General features: G+C 43.3%; 1 protein-coding gene across 2 annotated transcripts in view; it reads right to left on the bottom strand.

The window, feature by feature from the left end:
* UBE4B (ubiquitination factor E4B) overlaps positions 1 to 20,336 on the bottom strand; it is a 141,197-nt gene extending 120,861 nt beyond the window's left edge. The window contains exon 1 of one of the 2 annotated variants that reach the window (XM_069079413.1): positions 20,162 to 20,336. In XM_069079413.1, coding sequence (XP_068935514.1) covers positions 20,162 to 20,185 — 24 coding nt within the window. In that variant the 5' untranslated portion in view covers positions 20,186 to 20,336. The remainder of the gene's footprint in view (positions 1 to 20,161) is intronic. The other variant, XM_069079414.1, reaches the window with a different exon arrangement.
* Positions 20,337 to 20,742: the final 406 nt, after the last annotated feature.

The raw sequence follows: 20,742 nt of genomic DNA on the forward strand, positions 1-20,742 counted from the left end.
CCACCAAATGTTGGTCAAATTTTAATGGTCAACTCCACTGGAAAATTTTATCCAAAGACAAAAACCAATTCATATGCACTGTTTAAAATACATTTAATTGATAAGAATGAGATTCATTATACATATATTAAAATAAATAGGAAGTTGCAAAATGCCAGGGAAAATGTTTCCCTAATACAAGTATTTTTCCTCCTCTTTTATTAAAGCAGTCTTTTCATTAATACTTTCTTCAGCCAAAAACTGCTTTAATTATATATATATATATATTTTTTTTTTTTAAAGAAATACTTTACTTTTTCAGGATACTGGAAGATCAAAAGCTCCACAGAATGGAGCTCCCACTGTACCTGCTTCCAACTTACAAATGAAGAAAAAAATATTGTTTTAAATGGGGAAAGTGGTACTTCTCTAGAGAATATATCAGTGGAGGGGTATGTGATTTTTATTTAACTTAACTCTTAGCCCTTGTCAGAAACAAAAGCATAACTGATGTTCTGTTATAGAATTATCTGTTATTACAGAATGAGTTCTTTTTAACTAAGATTCTCTGCTCCTTCACATATCTAATACATGATGTTTCTGAAGTTACAGTAAGTAATATCTCAAAGAATCTACTGAATCAAATATCAAATTTTATTTATCATAGTTTGTCATGTGTCTCAAAGTCCAAATAGAAGACAGACTCCAAATAAACAACAAGGTTCTCCAAATGCTCCTGTTAGGAGATAGCATCACATTAACCACACCAGGCCCACAAAACTCTTCAATGAGCCACTGAATCTACAAACGTTCAAAAAGAGATTGGCCTAGGAATCTACAGAAAAAAAACCAAGTGATGAAGAAGGCACACAGCCCAGGTGAAGACAACATTCAGCTGCATGGACATTTCATCAGTACATCATCATCAGTACATGCAAATTTTGGACAGGTATTACAGGAAAAGAATGAGCTGGGGTAAAAAATGAAAATGAAGAGACTGGGCTAGATCACCTTTGGGAAACTGCAGATCATTCAATGATTACAAGTGGTTTGCTGTCACAACATTTCTAACAAAAAACCTTTTCCAGTGATGTTGCATGGTTTTGAATCGTGGAACACCACAATCTCAGAAGAATCACTTGTTAAGGACCCAAAGAGGCAAAGATGTAAGAAGGTCACAGAGATGTAGTGAATATGAGAAATGGAATAAAAGATAGAACCAAAGGTACATTTGTCTGTGAAAGGAAGTGGACACATCAGCTGGGGAGTGGTAGTTGGGGAAGACAGTAGTGGGTGAGGCAGGTGCCTCAGCTCCCTCACGTGTAAAATGGGGGTTATAACAGCACTGACACCTCCCAGGGCAGTTGTGAGGCACAAAGAGATCCTAATAGTAAAGCACTCTGCAAACCTTAAAGCACTACGTAAATGCCAGTTATGAGCAGACCCAGACTCAGCAAGACCTGAGCCCAAACCTGTCTGCTTCAGTTTCCGCATCTATAAAATGGGGACAATAACAGCACCTACCTCACGGGGTTGTTGTGAGGAAAAAATGAAGTCTTTGTAAAAGGCTTTGCAAACCTTAAAGCATGCTATACATGCTAGCTATTACTACTGCTTCTTCTATGTTCCCTTTACATATGGTGTAGCTTTTCTGCTAGGATCCTTGCACCAGGATCTGCCATCCCCGGCTCCAGATGCAGACATTGGAAGCAGCCACTGCTGACCCAGAGACACTGCTCAGATGCCAAATCCTCCCTCAGTCTTCTGGACAAGGGGTGGGGAGAAGACCACTCCCCAAGAGAATCCCCCACAGGGGCCTGGCTGGAGGGTTCTACCATGAAGCTGCTCCAGACACAATTCCTATGATATAAGCCCTATATTCCCTCAACCAATGCATCCAGTTCTTCCAACAGGTTTCAAAGGCATTAAAATGATCAAGGCCTTTTTTTCACTTATTCTAAAGCCCATGGTTGATTCAGGGGAAGCAGCCTAACCTTGTTCACACCTCTTTAAGGTCTAGTCATAGGCCCCCCCTCTTTACTTACCTTAAGCAGGGTGGGCAGAAATAACTGACTAGGCAAGGGGTGCTTCCCCTTTTGTATATCCTGGACCCCTATGGCAGTCTGAAGAAGCCTAGGTATTACTGCTCAGAATTACATGTTTTTAAAAAAATTCCTCGTTGAAGAAAATGATACATTTCCATTAGAGGTTGATGACAATAAATATGTAATTATTTTTCCTATTTAAATTTACAGATCACCTAGAATCTAGTCATGGGTTACTTTTTTTCTTTTTTTGAGGGGGGAGAAACAGGATCTCTGTGAAACCCAGGATGTAAGTCCCTAATCTAGGGGGAACCCCCCTATCTTTATATATATAAATGCTAGTTATAATGAAGGAGGGCCCTAAGCATTTATGTACCAGGCACCGTGCTAAGCACTTTACAATGGATCTCATTTGATCCTCAAACAACCTTGGAAAGTAGATGTTGCTATTATCCCCATATCAGAGCTGAGAAAACTGAAGAGAACAAGTAAAATTACTTGTCCAGGGTCACACTGCTAGGAGGTGTCTGAGGCTGAACTTGAACTCAGGTCTTCCTGACTACAAGCCCAGCACTCTACCTACTGCACCACCTATCTGTCTCTAGAGAAAAGGAGCCAGAGCTTCCCCTGGCCATGAACTTCCCTCTCCTGCTGGAGAGCCTATCTGCTAAAGGAATGCAAAGGCTGGACTAGGTGACTTCCATATTCCACAAAACAATCCTTGCATAGAGCAGGAATCTACCACTTCCCAGAGTCTGTCCTTCCTGCTGTATGGCCTCATCTCCAGGCTGAGGGGAGAAGGGCAGTCAGACCTCATAACTTCTGTCTTCTGCTCCCAGGATTCCCCGAGGAAAGGCAGCAGGAGATCAGGCCAGACTTCCATCTGGGCCAGCACAAGGCAGCTCCCACCTCCTGCTGCCAGCCTCATCTCCCAACACTGATGGGGAGAAGGTCCAGTATAAAGACGCACAGTCTTCTGTCTGACCTCAGGCTTTCTATCTCATGGGGAAGGAGAAAGGTCAGTGGGGAGTGAGGCTTCCTTCTGCTCCTTCTGTTGTCCCAAAGGCATCCCAAACTCAATGTGGTTCATAGTTACTGAGGCTCACATCTGATCAGGTGCCAAATCAAGCCCATTCTACTTCCAGACTATCACCTGTGTCAATGCCCTTCTCTCCACTCACATGACATCATGGTGTAGGATCTTCACCACCTCTCAGCTGAGACAAGACCTTCTCGACTCTCTCCTCTCCAATCCATCCTCCACAGTCCAAGTGATATTCTTGAAGTGAAAATGTAACTACATCCTTTCCCTATTTGAGAAGTCTCCAGTGGGTCCCAGGTTGCCTCAAGAATAAAATACTCATTCCCATGTTTGAAATTCCAAGTCCTTCACACTCTATCTTTCCAAGCTGATTTCTCATTTCACTGAACTGTGTCAATGCTGTTATCCTTGGAATAGAAGGTAAGCTTCCTAAAGGCAGGGATTTTTTTCATTTGCCTTTCTAGTTTTAGGGGCTGGTATAACTTAGCAACTGATGTTCACATTGAATTACTGCTCTCTCCCCTGACTCTACCAAACAAGACTCTTTCCCTATAACAAAAACTTCACTTGCCTGCCTCAGTGGCCTTACCCATTCTTCAAAGTCCAAGCCAGACCTCACCTCCATGAACCCTCCACTATGCCCTCCCTAAGGGTGTCACATAAAATGTTTCAGATGAAATGTCCTCTTTTTCGCAGAAATCACTTCTTTTATATAACTTGAAGAGGAGTCCAAAAGACTGACATATTCTTTAATTCATCACGAAACCACACACATCACATAGGGCACAAAACACAGCTTTGATGAACAGTCCATTTTTCAAAAGCTAGCTGTGATTACAGTCTTTAGTTTTCCAATGGAGTTTCAGGGGAGTTCATCTCCACCTCTTGGATAAATTCCTTAACCTTTCATAACATCTGACACGGTACAAAGTCATGTTGTAATATTCTTTCTCCATTGAAAAAGTTCTTTTATTTCCAAAACTTCTCCCTCTTGGTGTTGTATCAATATGTTAATCAAAGTCGATCAATATCTTGACAGGGATAAGACTTCCAGCACCACTGGAAGCTTCTCTGTCCAGATTTTATAGACTCACCTAGAAAACTTCTAGCAATATTTTTTGGGAAGCCTTAAATGAAAAAGTGAGTTTCACAATGGAAATGGCACCATTTTCCAATCTTTAGCATTCTAAAAGTGGCTGTCTTACCCATAACAAGTATTTTTTTCTTCATATCATTGGTTAGCAGCTGGATATTTTTTTTTTTACTGGGCTTATGGTTTGTTCTTCCAACATCAAGAAGTCCATACCACACATCAGAAGAATCAGTAACAACTACTCAAAATGTCAGGTCCTCCTGAAGGTTTATGCTTGTTTTCTGAAGATTAATTAGGGTTTTTTGCAGAAATGGGTTCTCAATTCTTGTCATTTTGTTTTGTTCTTTCTTTTGAGCTTTGATAAAACTGATCCTTCCTCACACCAACAGTGGTTCCAATATCTCTAAAAATCCTTCTGTAAGAGCTATAATCCTTGCATATTTCCTTGAGGGTAATATTCACTCATAAAAACCTCAGTATTAAAAACAAACAAAAAAACAATAAAAAACATTTATGCATGGCAGGGCAGGCAACAAGCATCTGTTAAAAGTTTATCATGTGCCAGGCCCTGTTACACTGGGGCATTACAAACACAAAGACAGTCCCTGCCTTCCAGAAACTTACATTCTAATGAAAGAAGGGAACTAGAAGGCTGGGGGGGAGGGTAACAGGAATGGTGGCAAAGTCCATAGAGCCAAAAGTACAACTAGGAAGGGAATGGAACAAGGCTGGCCTGGCCTGGCTCCAAAAGGGAGGTTACAGAAGGAATTCACAAATGGGAGAAGGGGGCCAGTAATGGCACAGGAAATGTTCCAGGGATGAGACAGCAATTATGTTGTCCTAGAGAAGTCCACAAAGTCAGAAAAAAACTTAGCCAGGAGGGGATGATACATGGCACAAAATCACTCAACAGACAGAGAACTAACGAAGGTGGGAAAACCAATCTCCTCCTTCAAGTTTCACTTGGTCAAGGTCAGATGTTCCTGAGCAAGCCTAGTGTCAGCAGGGGTACCCACATGTTAATAAATGCAGTCACAAAATGAAACCATTTCAATTATTGCTTGTCACAAGTATTTAGCACACCACTGGAGATCTAACTATAAAGATGATTCTGATATTAGTGTAAAGGTTGGAGGAAGGGGAGATAATAAAGGTAATGGCTACTGGTTAGAAAAACCAAGAGCAGGGAGTGGATTCAAAAGATAATTCAGAACTGCAACCGGCAGGCACTAGGAACTGACGAGACATGAGTTAAGGAAGAAAGGAGACTCCAAGATGGATCCAAGGCTATTAATGGAGGAGCTTGAGTTAAGAGTGGTGAGAAATAAGTGAGAAGGAACAGGAAAGGGCTGAGAAGGGAAGATAAGGATCTCAGGTTTTGACAACCAAAGGAGCCAGGAGAATAACAGGTATATTATTATATATATAATAGAATAGAACAGGTAGAGATGACCTGAGGGCAGTAGGAGCTCCAATAAAGAACTGAAGGGAGGTAGGGACTAGAAATGCAGATTTGACAGTAAAGTACAAAAGGGTGAACCAGATGTCCAAGTGTAAGAAGACTAGAAAGGAAGGGGGGGTCATGAAGGGTTTTAAAAGCCAAATGAGATTTTATATTCGTTCTTTAAGGGAGCCTCTGGAGTAAATGGGGGCTGGGGTGACACGACCAGACTTGCACCTTAAGAAGATCACTTTGACAGCTGAGTGGAGGATGGACTGGCATGGGGAGAAGCAGGACAGGCAGACCCAGAAGCAGGTTATTGCAATAATTCAGGTATGCAGCAGTAAGGGCCTATATCAGGGTTCCTGCTGTGTGAATGGGGAAAAGAGGATGTATAGGAAAGAGCCTGCAAGAAAAAAACAACAAAATGTGGCAACAAACAGGTTCTGTAGGGTAAGTGGGAGGGAAGAATCAAGGACGACACTGAGGTCATGAGCTTGGGCAACTGGGAACAAGGTGGTGCTCGCCCAATGTCAAGAACAAGGGGAGTTACAATCCTGTACTACAGCACTCTGTCCCAGTGGTCAGACGTTTAATTTAAAAAATCAGACTTTAAGGGGAATATGACTGCTGTCTTCAAAAATCAAACGAAAGAGGACATGAGTTGTTCTGCTTGGCTGAAGAGGACAAACTGAGATAGATTTTGGCTCCAAACAAGTACAAATTTGCTAATAAATTAAAGCTGTCCAAAACTGAATGGGCTGCCTTAGGAAGTTGTAAACTCTACATCACTAGAGGTCTTCAAGGAGAGATTACATCATCACTTTTCCGGAACATCAGATGTAGGTGACAGTCATTATTCAGGTAAGTTTTGGACTGGATGACCTTGGCAGTCCTTTCAAATGCTGAGATACTATGATTCAGGATGAGTCAGCAATGGGATGTTAAGCTGCATTAGCCAAGGATGCACCCTGATTCAGGGAGTGGGAGCACTCTGGCTGCTCAGCTGTGGTCAGCCCACCTCTGGGCATCATGCTTGTGACATCACAGAGGGTGACAGTATGGTAAAACAGCAAGATTAATGGATTTGGGGCTATTCACAAAGTGCGTGACTTTTGGCGAGTCCCTCCACATCACCAAACCTGGGTTTTCTCATTTTAAAATGAGAGGATTGGACCAAATGGTCTCCAAGGTCTTCTTCAGCTCTAAATCTATGACTCTACAGTCAGTGTCCAGAGGACAGTCATCAGGATTATGAAGAAACTCAAATCCACAGCTGAGGGAAGTGGAGAAGCTTTAGCGCAGAAGAGAGAAGCCCTATACTGGGGCACATAGTGGGACTATGAAGAGTGGTCAAGAAAAGGGAGAAGTAGGCTTGTGTTCCTTAGCCCCAGGAGACAGAACTAGGAAGAACAAGTAGAAGCTGCAAAGAGACAGATTTCAGCACAACCTAGAGCAAGACTGCACCACCGCTGAGCCATCTCAGAGTGGGACAGACTCCCCTGGGACCCACCTGAGGTCTTAAAGCTGATTCTGGAGGCCCACTTATTAGAGACACTGCAGAAATGACACTGAGAACTGGGGAGACAAAAAGACCTCTGAAGTTACCTAGGATACATGGATCTGTTTTGCTTTAAATCTATTACAAGGGAAGGTTTTTATTTTGGACAGGAGTGTGTGTAAGAGATAATTATATAAAGGAAGGAGGGGGATTTAAAAAAAGGAAAGAGAAAAGAATATCAGTGAAACATTTAAAGATACACAGAAGGCAGAAGGAAGTTCAGAAGGGGACCCAGACAAGCAGGGTAGTGTGGATACTGGTGTGTTAAAGGTAAGGCTCTGGAGGAGAGGAGGCTGACAGCTGCAGGCAGCTCTGCCTCATTTAAGGCCAATTTCACAAGCAGGTCAGGATATCACCGGTTTAGAAAACTGCTGCACATAGCAGAGATTTCACAGTTTTGTACACAATAGTCTTCTTCTGTTCTTTGTTTATGAAAATCATCACGCTTTTAGTATTTTTCAATCTTATGATGATTTTTTTAAAAGACCTTTAACATCCCTCTCACTCTGACTGTAGAAAACCCATGAATGAGAACATCTAAATGAATCTTCTTATGAAAATTTTCATATCAAGCAGAATGAATAACACATAGCTCCTTAAGGTTTACAAAAAGCACTGTCCTCACAAAAACTCTGAGGCAGCTAATTCAAATCACTGTACTCATTTTACTGATGAGGAAACTGGGGCACAGAGAGATTAAGAGACTCCCTCCTTGAGTCACGCAGCTAAGTAAACATCCAAGCCAGGACCTCAATTCAAGTCTTCCCCAGGATCAGTGCTTTTTTCATTACACCATACTGACCCTAACCTGGGAGAAAAAAAAAGGACATTATTTTAAAATTGGAAAAAAACCCAAAACTCAAGAAGTGCGTAATAGATATTCCTATGGTATATACATACAGACACTAGTGGATAAGTACAAAAGCCAACTGCTTATATTATAGTATTAATGAATCCAAGATTTGAAATCTGATCTGTGGAAAAGCTGGCTGGCAAAAGAAAAATGATTCCAAAACCCTTGGCTCCAGGCAGCTTCACTGGCTCCCAGCATTCCTGGGATTTTCTAGCTTTACATCTCTCTCACCCTCTCCCAGCATCCTTCAAATCTCAGCTGAAACCCCACCTTCTAAAGGAAACCCTTTTCAATGCCCATTATAATGCCAGTGCCTCCCCTACGGTGATTCTATTCAGTTTATCCCTTCTACATCTTAATTTATCCCATCTATATCTTATCTGAAAATAATGTATGCATGTTGTCTCCCCATTATACTGTGAGCTTCTTGAGGCCAGGAACTGTTTTTCTGGGTTTTTTTCTTTCTTTGTGTTCTTAGTGTTCAACCCAGTGCCTGGTACACAGCAGACACTTAATAAATGCTTAATGACTGACTCACATGGCCAAGGTAGAAATTAGTTTTGCTTCACTATGCATATTTGTTACAAGGGTTTTGTTTTTCTCTCTTTTTTTTTTTAATTAGGGGGTGACGGGAGGGGGGAGAGAAAATAAATGCTTGTTAATTAGAAAAAAAAATACTTGTTAAAATCTGAAAATATTTGGTAAAGGGAAAATGAGAAAGCAACTCAAAATTATTCACTAGCAGTAATAAAACTCTTCACATCCTTTGATTCAACAATTGCACTACCAGATTAATAGTCTATGAACCTATCTGTACAATATTTATAGCTGAATTATTAGCAACAGCAAAAAAAAAAAATGGAAACAAACTCTGGGCCCAATGATTGGGAAAGAACTAAATTGTGCCATATGAACATAACAGTATACTGCCATCCTAAGAAATAAGGAATAAGAAGAATTCAAAGAAATGTATTGAGGCTTACACAAAAGTTATGCAAAGAGAAGAAAGTAGGTCCAAAAGAACAACATATGTAAAGGACAACAAATGGCAACAAAATCCAGGTTAAAGATGACGAACAGTGCTGGCACTACTCTGGTTAAGTGTAAGGCCCAAAGCAAACAGACTCTCAAGGTTCACCTCAGACACAGTAATTTGGCAAAGATAACAAAAATCAGTCAATGTGGGAGGGTTGGACGAAAGCAGGAACCCTGGGAACCAGTCCGGCTATTCTGGATATCAAGACCCAATAATCCCACTCCTAAGAAAATATATGGCCCAAAAATGTAAAGACAGAAGTCAAACACAAACATCCTATGTAAAACAACATATTGGTAGCAACACTTTTTCTGGACATGCATCTGCTGGAGAACAGCAGGAAAAAGCCGGTAAATTAATCTAATGGATTATTCTTAAGAAATTAGTACTTTTATCTCTGTTGCATAAATTGTTTGTGTATTGCTTTCCCTCACACACTAGAAAGCAAGCTCCTTGAGGGCAGGACTGTTGCTTATGTCTTGGCACCCTCAGCAGCAGGCACAGTATCTGGCACGTAGTAGGAACCTAATAAATTCTTGTCATCTTAGTCATTTCTTACTCAAGGAAACACTGCAAAATTTATATGAACTGATGTAGAATAAAATAAACAGAAGCAAAAGAATATAAATATCTCTAAAAGGAAGCAGAATTCTGAGCTATTGAAAAACCACTGAAGGCATTGGAGAAGAGAGAATAAAACCAACCAACCACTGCTGGCAGGGAAGCAGGAGATGCCTAGGACAGAATGCTGTTTACACTGTCCAAGAGTCACTGGATCCAGGTGGTTTTGTTTAACTATTTCTTTGTTACAAAGGAGGCTTCAATTTGGAGAGGTCCAGAAATGAATGATTTAAAAACAAAAGGCATCAATAAAACTTCTTTTTAAAAACTGCAAAAATGTTTAAGTCTTTAAAGCCCTTCTTTAAGGGCTTTAAAGCCCTTAAGTCTTTCTCCCTTCTAAGAAACAAGAATAACAAAGAGATCCAGCTGTGCACAGAAATCATCGACAATGACTGGCTCGGTTTTTGCTTAACTATTTTCCAGGATTATACTTTTTTATTTGGCTGATTTTGTATATTTCGTTAAAAGAAAATTTATCAATGAAACAAGTGTTTCATACCGATATTCTTCCACTGGCAATAAAATTATTTCAAATCACAAAATATCACACAATTTCAAGTGACCAAAGACCAAGGGAAACCTACAGGGTGGGCACAACCAAGCTGGAACACACCAGCTATCTATCATACAGCAGTGAAGACTTCATCAAGGATGCTATGACCACAATAGGAGGTAAGCCTGTCAGATGGTGGGAATAAGGTATAATATGCACATCCCCACACTCATCTGGCTACATGAAATGTTCAAAGAACTAGAGAAAAACACGTGAAGAGGATTCTCTAAGCAGGAGATACAGAAAGATCTGGATAAGGATGCAAGGCTGAGATCATGAGGAGATCACAGCCCCACTAAAGTTCTGAAGTACAAACTGGGCAAGAAAATACACTGCATCAGTGCAAACCTATCACCATCCCTGGGAAACCAGGTCTAAGCACACAGCCTCGCTGCCTCAATCCCACTGCTGTGGCTGGGAAAGGCTCACAACAAGTACGCAATATGTAAACATCGAGTTGGGCAGGAGGCCTCGGGAGAACGCCTACAGAGACGACCTATATGACAATTAATTCACTGTGAATACTCTGCACCAGACCTCATATCTGCAGTGCTCTACAATTTATGAAATGCTTTCACACACATTCTCTCATGTGGTTTCTATGACTAGAAGTGTCTGTCTTAGAGCATCAATGGCAGAAAGTATGAAAGCTTATAGAGTGAGACGTGGGTGCCAAGAAGCAGCAGCCCCATCCTAAAGTGTCCACAGCTTAATGGCTTGGTGCTGGCCAGCCCTTATGTATCTTGACATTCTCACATTTTGACTTGGTCAGATTATGATTCTACAGAATCACATGATTTCAGAGCCTGCGCTCACTTTCTTGGCTGCCATACTATGCCAGTCACTGATGGAACTTTTAGTCCCCCGGAGTGGGCTCTGTAGCCCAGAGCTTTGTTAGATGAACTGCTATCTAGCCACAACTCCTCCTTTACTATACTAACGATACTTTTTTAGCTTAAGTGTAAGATTTAACATTTACCCCTATTAGCAGCAAGGTACCATGAGGGAGAGACAAGAGGAAGCACGACCCAGGCAAGCCAAACCACTAACAGCAGCTTGACCACCATCTCCCCTCAGACCTCAATGATGACAGCCCAGTAACCCTAAGCACAAGAGCCTTGAGGAAAGCACTGCTTCCAGCCCCATGCCCAGCATTTATCCTGTCAGGGGCCCCTACAGATGCTACAGCCCCAGCTCCTGAAGACCCAGAAAAGTAAGTTCCTGGGCCCTGAAAGGGGGTTCAACAGCAGAAGCTGATATGCTCATGGGTCTGCCTGCCCCAAGTCCCTCTCCACTCCAATCCTTTCTTTCTTCATTAAGTCACTAAAGTGGATTTCCTAAAGCACAAGACTGACCATGTCACCCCTTACTGAATAAATTCCAGTGGGTCCCTATCATTTGGAAAAATCAAATGCTCTGTTGATATCTAAAGCCTTCAGAACCCAGCCTCCTTAACACCTTACTCTCCACCCATACTCTTGGATACAGTAACAATGGCCTCCTGCCTGTTCCACCAAGAGCTTCCATCTCTCAGCTCTGGGCATTTTCTCTGGCTGTCCCCCCCACCAGGAACCCTCTCCCTCCTCAGCTCCTACTCTTCAAATTATGACTAAAATCCTACCTTCTTCAGAAAGTCTTCCTCAAACATCCCCTCCCCCCCCCAACTCTAATGCCTCCCCTCTCTTAACCATTTCTTACTTATCCAGTCAGTTTGCTTTGAATATTTGCTCACGTTGCCTCTCCCATTAGACTGTAAGGTCCCTGAGGAACAAGGACTGTCTTCTGCCTTTCTCTGTATCCCCAGCCTGCCTTTAGCACAGTGACTGGCACATAACAGGCACTTAACAAATGCTTCCTAATTAATTGATATTACCATTTTATCAATGGAAACAACAGAAACGAAGAATCATGACCTTCTACATTGCCTCTCCACCCTAAGGATTATGAAACCCTGACATGTAACCTGCAAATGAAAATTCCTCTGCCGCTGCCATTAGAATGTGAGCCCCTGAAGAGCAAAGACTGCTCCTTAAATCAGCAAAGGGCCACAGCCCAGATCCCAGACACCGCCAAAGGACATGTTTTCAAGCTGACACCAAAACCGAGCCCTCTCCAAGTACGGTGACCCACTCACTGCTGGACTGGTCTAACAGCCCTACAGTTTGGCCTGTATCTTCTCACCATCTTTTCCACGAGGTTAGCTTGAGAATTTTCATCAAATGCTCTGCTTTTGCCATCTATCTCCTGGACATCAAGTACTAGAACATCACAATGCTACAGTGTCTTCAGTGAAGGATTAATTTGAGAAGTATTTACTCCTAACTGTATCACTGAGAACTGATACTGCCATGACTGAGATGCAACAAGCTTTCATCAAAGGACAAATAATCTATGATGGCATGGCAGAAGCTTTAAGAATATCTCATACCAGGGCAGCTAGGTGGAGCAGTGAGTAGAGCACCGGCCCTGGATGTGACCTCAGACACTTAACACTTACTAGCCATGCGACCTTGGGCAAGTCACTTAGCCTCAATTGCCCTGCCTTCCCCCCTCCAAACAGAAAAAAAAAAAAGGTCTCATACTCAGGTACTAGATTCCAGTCTCTAGACAGTTTCTATCCAAAAATTCTGTCAGATTTTTTTAATTAGAAGAAATTATTTTGAAATGATATATCTAAGTTAATAATGAATAATCCTAAAATCAATTTTCTCAATATTTTACCAAGAGGTTGATTAATATCAACATATTTGTGATTTTAAATTTATCACCCTGCTTTATACTCTAATACAGAGATGGGGAACCTGCGGCCTCAAGGCCACATGTGGCCTTTTATGTCCTTGGGTGTGACCTTTTGCCTGAGTTCAAGTTTTACAGAATAAATCCTTTTATTAAGGGGATTTGTTCTGTGAAACTTGGATTCAGTCAAAGAGCTGCACTTGAGGACCTAAAGGGTCACATGTGGCCTTGAGGCTGCAGGTTCCCCATCCCTGCAATCATTACAAAATATATTTATTAGCCTTCCTTTCTCTCATCACAGCCCTTGCTTTTTACATAACCTCTCAAATTGCAGAGACAATTGCTACAACCTAGTAATGGGTAACTTATTTTGTGTTTTAGAACTTACAGAGATCTTACACACATTCTTGAACCTCTTACTTATTACCTGGGAGGTAACTATCATAGGTGTTATTATCCTGTTTTGTTTTTTACAGTTCAGGAAACTGGGACCCAGAGAGATTATGTACCTTGTCTCTGGTCACAAAATAAGGTCAGAGGTCAAACAGGAACCCAGGTTTTCCTCAAACCAAGTCCAGAATTATACACTACTATTCACGCCTTTTCCTGTAATGATTTAAAATAAATATTAATTGAAAACTCAAAAAAGTAAAAACTTCTAAATCAGAACAGTTTAGAGATGATAAAATAAGATATAACCTGAATGAAAAATGCCTATTAAGGGGGGAAAAAATCTTTCCATTAAACATCTCTGATAAGATATATCCAAGATATATAGGCCACAAACAAAAACACAAAAGAACAAAGGATACAAATGATTAACAGCTATATGAAAGATTGCTACCAACCACTAAGAAGAGAAATGTAAATTAAAATCATCTGAGGTTTCACTTCCTACCAAGCAAACTGGTAAAGATGTTTGTCCTTTATTTTTGAAGAGGACCAATGACATCACAGTGTAATGTCTTGACTCCTGGGCAAACTGGATTTTTAAGTGAGGCAGAGTTGCACAAAGTGACCCTCGTTCTCTTTTCCAGAATCACTGAAGTCCAGGGACAAGCCAAAAGAAATGGCCCTGGATGCAGTGGATGACCTTGGTGTCTTGATGTCTGACCAAGCTCTAAGCGCTCCTCAGAGACTGCTTCGGCAGCCTTCATGGCCATTGAAACAAAACTGTTCTCATCTGCCCATTCTGCCAGGGGATGTCTTCACATGCTTAGAGTAGACATCCCCAACCCTCAAACTGGTTTAGCCCTTCTGCCAAGACAATCTGCTGGGCTGTGGCCACTGTGTATCCTGCAGCTTCTTGGAGCCACGGGTGAGAACAGGGTGACAGGTGGCCACCAAAGGTCGAGGAACAGCCCTGAAGAGGATTTGCAAGCCCTCACACTGGAGCTGCTGGTCCTCCTAGGACCTTCATACATCTTTATTAAGCACCTACTATATATACTGTATATGTAACAGTCCCTGGCATATAACAAGCACTTAATAAATAAGCATTCAACTGTGACAGGAGCTAGAGAAAATAAGAATATGAGGTACGTCTTGCCCTCAAAAAGATTACAATCTATGAGGGTAATAAGACATATACATATATAAGCACAATACACATTAGAATACAACAATGCCAGAATATGCTATGAAATCAAATTAAAAAAAACTGAAGAAATCAAGTCTTTTCCACCCAAAAACGGTTAAGCATTCGGTAGCAAGCAATAGGTTCTCAAGGAAGGCAGTGACATTAAAAAGGGAAGATTCATTTTAGCAACTGTGTTGCTCATTTTTGTCTCTATGGTCCAGACTTATGAAACTGTATCACTGTAGGGAACTCCCCTCCTGGAGCAGCTGGGTGACTCAGTGGATAGAGTGCCAGCTCTGAAGCCAAGAAGACTCTTCTTACTGAGTTCAAATCCAGCCTCAGAGGCTTACTAGCTGTGTGACCCTGGGCAAGTCACTTAACCCTGTTTGCCTTAGTTTCCTCTCTGCAAAATGAGCTGGAGAAGGAAAAGACAAACTACTCCAGTATCTTTTTTAGAATTAATCATAATATTTAAAAAGGAAATAACTGTACATAGTATTCACATTTTATGTAGTACTCTATTTCTGTTCTACTGTATTTATGGAAATTGTCTTATGTTTATGTTCAGAATTAAAATCAAAATGAAGTTTAAAAATTGCCAAATATGAATGAACTAAACAACGTGATAAAAAAAATAGTGATGGAATGATGAGGGGGGAAAAGCCAATTTCTTGCTTATGAAAACATATGTAAGAAATAAAGACACTGAAAGAAATAGAAAGGTAAAGATTCAAAAAGAAAATGAGAGGCTGAAACAAAACTGACTAGGCATCAGGAGAAAGCAAAAGAGCAAGGGCTGCAATCACCCTCTCAAAGTAAAGACAGCGGCCAGTCTGCCAGGTCGCCAGACCGCCAGCTCCCTTGTCTCTCAGCCCCACTCCTTACCCTCTGGGCTTCACGTCTCAGCCCCAGCTGCCTTCTCACAAAAGAGGGAAGCAGTACATGCTGAGAGAGCTGTGGAAAGCAAGGCACCCCAATACAGTGTCTGTGGAGTCATGGACTGTTACCACTATGGGAAGCTCTTTGCAATTCTGCTAAGAAAGGGGAAGCACCTATTATGTTCCAGGCAGGCACTGTTCAGTAAGAGCAGTAATAATAATGACAACATTTGTGTAGTGTTTATTATGTGCCAGGCACCAGGCTGAGGCCTTTATAAATATTATCTGATCCTTCCAAGGACCCTAGGAAGAAGGTGCTATTACTATCTCCATTTTCAAAATGAGGAAACTGAGATAAACTGAGGTTAATTGCCCAGGGTAACACACCTAGTAAATGTCTGTGGGTAGATCTGAACTCAGGTCTTCCTGACTCCAGGCTAGAGCTCTATCCACGTCACCAGCAGGTCAAAGGCAGAAGATTCCACATTCACCAAAATATTTATAGCACTGCAAAATACTTATAACTAAAATCTCTTCTTTTACAGGAAGCCTTCCCCAACCTCTCCTAATTCTAGGGCCTCCCCTCTAGTAATTACTTCTTATTTACCCTGTAGATAGCTTGCTTTCTACTTGTCTGAACGGCGTCTCCCTAGTTAGACTGTAAGCTCCTGAAGGACAGGGGTCGCCTTTTGTCTCTTCCTGGATACCAGGCACTTAACAAATTATAACAGGATTTTTTGAAGAAGCAAAGAACCAGAAATAGGACAGATGCCCATAAACTGTAGAATGGCTAACACTGCGGAATAAGGTCAGAGTCAGAGACTTGGAGCTGCAAAGGGCCTGAAGAGGTCATCCAGTCCAACCCCCTCATTTTACAGATGAGAAAACTGGAGCACCCAAAGGTGAAGGGATATGGCCAGGGTCACAGAGCCCATAAGTATGTGAGGTGGGATTTGAACCCAAGTCCTTCACGACTCTACTGAGTCCATCAATCCCTCTATCCACTGTCATTCCATGAACAGAATGGAACATCCCTGCACCATGAGAAGTGACCATGAGATCACAGATGCAGAGGTAGAAAGAGCCTCAAAGGTCATCATGTACAGTGAAGAACATCAGAGGCAGGCTACAAACCCAGGTCCTCTGTTGGCAGAGCCGGAGCTCTGGAGGGGCCACTGACTAGGGAGAATACAGAAAAACACTGGGAGTCTTAGATGAGCTGCTACAAACTTAAGTCAGCAGAACCAGGAAGAGGGCATACAAAATGACCTCAACAATGTAAATGCAAAGAACAAAGGTTTGAGATGGAATACCGTATAATTATAACAGGCAAGCATGGCCCTGAATAAGGGAAAAGAAAAAGCATCTCCCCGCTCTGGGTGCAGAATACTGCAGATACTCTCAGACTAGACTGACTGGGCTGGGCTGGGCTGGTTAGATTCCTCTTCTGTTGTCTCCAATCAATCAATAAACATTTATTAAGCACCCACTATATGCCAGGCCCCGTGCATATAACACTGCCTTGATTTTTCTTTGTTACTGAGGATAGCTCTCTTGGTAGGGGAGAGGGAGGAGGAATGTTAGAAATTATGTTGCAAAAAAATATATATGCATCTGTCAATTTAAAAAATGTTAAAGCCTCCTCATTAACCCAATTTCTTCACTTTAAAATCACCTAACTACTGAACAGATATTATAAACAACCTTTTTTGCTTGATTTTTAATTAGAGCAGGATCATCTATGGAAGCAATCACCAATTTTGAACAGCTGATGACCTAATAGTGTGAGGGAATGAGTGTGCAGACTAAACACATATGTAAGGGCTGTTTCCTCTCAGAAGAATGGAAGTACCTGGAAGGCAGGGATTGTTTTGTTACTGTCTTCTTATCCCCAGAATCTTGTATAGTACAGGCAACTACCAAACGTGAATTGGCTCCAGATACCAAACCACAAAGGTTTACTCAAGTGCCAAAGGAAAGGCCAGCATCCCTTGGATCTGGAGAAGAGAACGTGTCTGGCTGGAAGAAGGGGCAGCGTCTGAGCCAGTCTTCAAGAACTAGGAGGCCATTCATCAGCAGAGGGAGCAGCCGATGGGGGAGGGGGCTCTGTCCAAACAGCAGAGGTGAGAGAAGAGGGCTGGATGCCACTGCTCAGCTTCTCCAGGAGTACGATGCTACTCTACAAATGGCCTGTTTGAAAGGTCTGTGGCACAGGTCGGGGCAGTCCTGGCCTTCACAAGGGCCAGGTACCACATCACAATTTCCCAGTCCGACTCCTCCCCACTAATGAGTCTGCCCTATCCCGGGGGAGTGTAATACCTAAGTAAATACACTGACCACTGAGGTTAAAACAGCTGCACTGAAGGCTGGTCACAACTAACTCTCATGTTTACTACTTTCTTCTGCTCACTGTGGCGTAGTTCTTTGTGAACCATCAGAAGGAACTTTGAGGGAGCTGCCAGAACCCTGCTTTATGAAAATCATCTTCAAAAAGCAGAGAAAGAAATACAATTCCTTTTAGATACAGCAGGGATAACTGAAAATGAAATCATTTTAAAGTTCTCTATGTATATTATCTCATTTGATTGTCACAACAACCCAATGAGGTAGGTGCTATGTTAAATATCTCCATTTAACAGATAAAGAAATTGAGTCTCAAAGAGCTTAAGCAACTAGGCCATGGTCCCACAAGTGCCAGAGTCAGAATTCAAACCCAGAACTCTCTGGACTCTTTTGACTAAAGTCAATGGCTTCCTGCATGGTCTCTACCACAGTAAGAAATGCCCACCAGTCTGAAAGGGAACAGAAATAGAAAAAAAAAAAAGGTAGAATTCAAGAGGTCCTATGACAAGTCATAAAGAAAACACTGCCTGTAATTCCAGGAGTTGACCTGGACCTCCCTGTTAGACACTTAAGCAACCTGAATTTATAAAATGCCTACTGTGTGGTGGGTTCCTGGAGAGAGCAGGGACTGGGTGCTTTGCCTGGAGGTTTTCTGGTCTTTCTTTGCATTCTGGTGCTGACTCAGCACAGTGCCCAGCACACCGTAGGCACTAGCTGACTGACAGGTCAACACACAGTTAACTGTTCTAGCTCACTATATGGGGAGACTGACAATCTTGGGCATCTTCACGGGATCATTAAAAAAAAAAACGGGATCATTAAGAAAAAAAAAGCGACACATTAGAAAATTGTGGTGGTGTTTTTAAAGAAGACAACTTTCAGGTGCCTGAAGTGAGAAACTTTTAAAGAAAAACAACTGTGGAGTTCAGGCCAAGACTTCCCACCCCACCTCCAAGAAGCCCTTTCTTCCCCTAGATCATGCAAGTAATAAGGTCCAGCCAAGGGTTCAAGAGAAATTCAAGGTGGAGGTTGAGAGGATAGACATGGAACCTTCCTTCCCTCCCACCTCTTACAGAGTCAGACACCCAAGTCTGTGGGAAATTCAGGTCCCCAGTTCTACTAGAGAGAGGGTCAGCAGTCCTGGAGCAGAATCATGTCTGTGCAATGCTGACCCCCCCTCCTCCCAACACACACACAGACACACACTCAATCTCCCACACTCATCATCCCAACACATTCATTCACATCACTCACAGTCATGCACTATCATAATCAATTGCACACAATCACTCAGACTCAGTCTCACACATATTTGCTCACATTCTCTATCACACATATTTATTCTGTCTTACACATACTGTCACACACGTTCAGTTACACGCTCACACACATTCACTGAGTCTCAGTTTCTCCCTCAGTCTAACGCAATGACTCAGTCTCACACTCAGAACACTATCACACACTTAATCTCACAATACACACATAGCTCTTATCAGCTGCACACATATACACACTCACAATACCCTATTACAGTCACATACACATTCCCAACACTATCACACGCTCAGGCTCACCACACAAACACACTCAGGCTAACACACACACACTCAGGCTCACAAGACACACTCCCAACATTATCACATGCTCAGGCTCCGAACACACACACTCCCATCACAGACACACATGCTCAGGCTCAGAACACCTATATACACACATACTCCCAACACTATCACACACTCAGGCTCACAACACTACACACACGCTCACAACACAGTCCCAATATTATCACTCGCTCACAACACACCCGCTCACAACACACACTCCCAACACTATCACACACTCAGGCTCACAACACACACACACTCAGGCTCACAACACACAATGCTACTACACGCTCGGGTTCACAACACACCCGCTCATAACACACAATCCCAATACAATCACTCACTCCCAACACACACTCCCAATACTACCACACATTCAGGCTCACAACACACACTCAGGCTCACAACACACGCTACCACATGCTACAACACGCTCGGGTTCACAACACACCCGCTCAATAACACAGTCCCAATACTATCACTTGCTCACAACACACCTGCTCACAACACACACAACCACACGCTCGGGTTCACAACACACCTGCTCACAACACACACTCCCAACACTATCACACACTCCCAACACACACATGCTCACAACACACATTCCCAACACTATCACACACTCAGGCTGACAACACACAACACCACCACACGCTCAGTCTCACACATACACACATCTACACACTCACCATGCCCTATCACACACACACACACACACACACCACTGTCACACTCAGTACCCCCCCCCACCCCGTCTCACACACACCCGTTCCACCCCTCTGCCCCGCTCTCACCTCGTCAGCGCTCAGCTCCTCCATCGCTTTCCTCTTAATGGTGAAAGGTGGCGGGGAAAGGGGCGTGGGGGCCGGGCTCGGGGCTCCGGGGCTCGCTGCACGGGGCCGGCCGGGCGGGATCCCCGTCGGGGCGGTCTCAGAATTGCATAGTCAGAGGAGAGGAGAGGAAGAGGGGCCCCGAGGAGCGGCGCCCCGGGCGGCCGGGGGAGCTCCGCCTGGGCGCGCGTCGCTGCCGAGCCTGAGGCCGCCCGCGCTGTCCCTCGCTGCCGCCGCCGCTGGAGGCAGGAGGCGCCTGGCCCCGGCCCGGCCCGGCTCTGCAGCCCGCCGGGCTGGCTCCTCGTGGCGGCCGCTGCAGCTGCAGCCTGGGCGCTCGCTCGGTCCCGCGCCCCTCGCCTCGCCGCGGCTCGGCTCGTCTCTGGCGGCCCTTCGGGCCCCGGCGGCTGCAGGCTGCGGGCGGGACGAGCGCCGAGGTGCTTTGGGGACCGGAGCCTCCTGGGTAGCCACTGACCCTCTTGCCGCCGCCTCCTCGGGCAAGGCCGGCCACCACGCCACGCCCCGCCCCTCCCCGCTCCGCCGGCCTG

This window comes from Petaurus breviceps, unplaced genomic scaffold (genome assembly GCF_028583685.1).
Source record: "Petaurus breviceps papuanus isolate PSGF00001 unplaced genomic scaffold, PetGlider_PUasm1.0 91041, whole genome shotgun sequence".
NCBI lineage: Eukaryota > Metazoa > Chordata > Mammalia > Diprotodontia > Petauridae > Petaurus > Petaurus breviceps.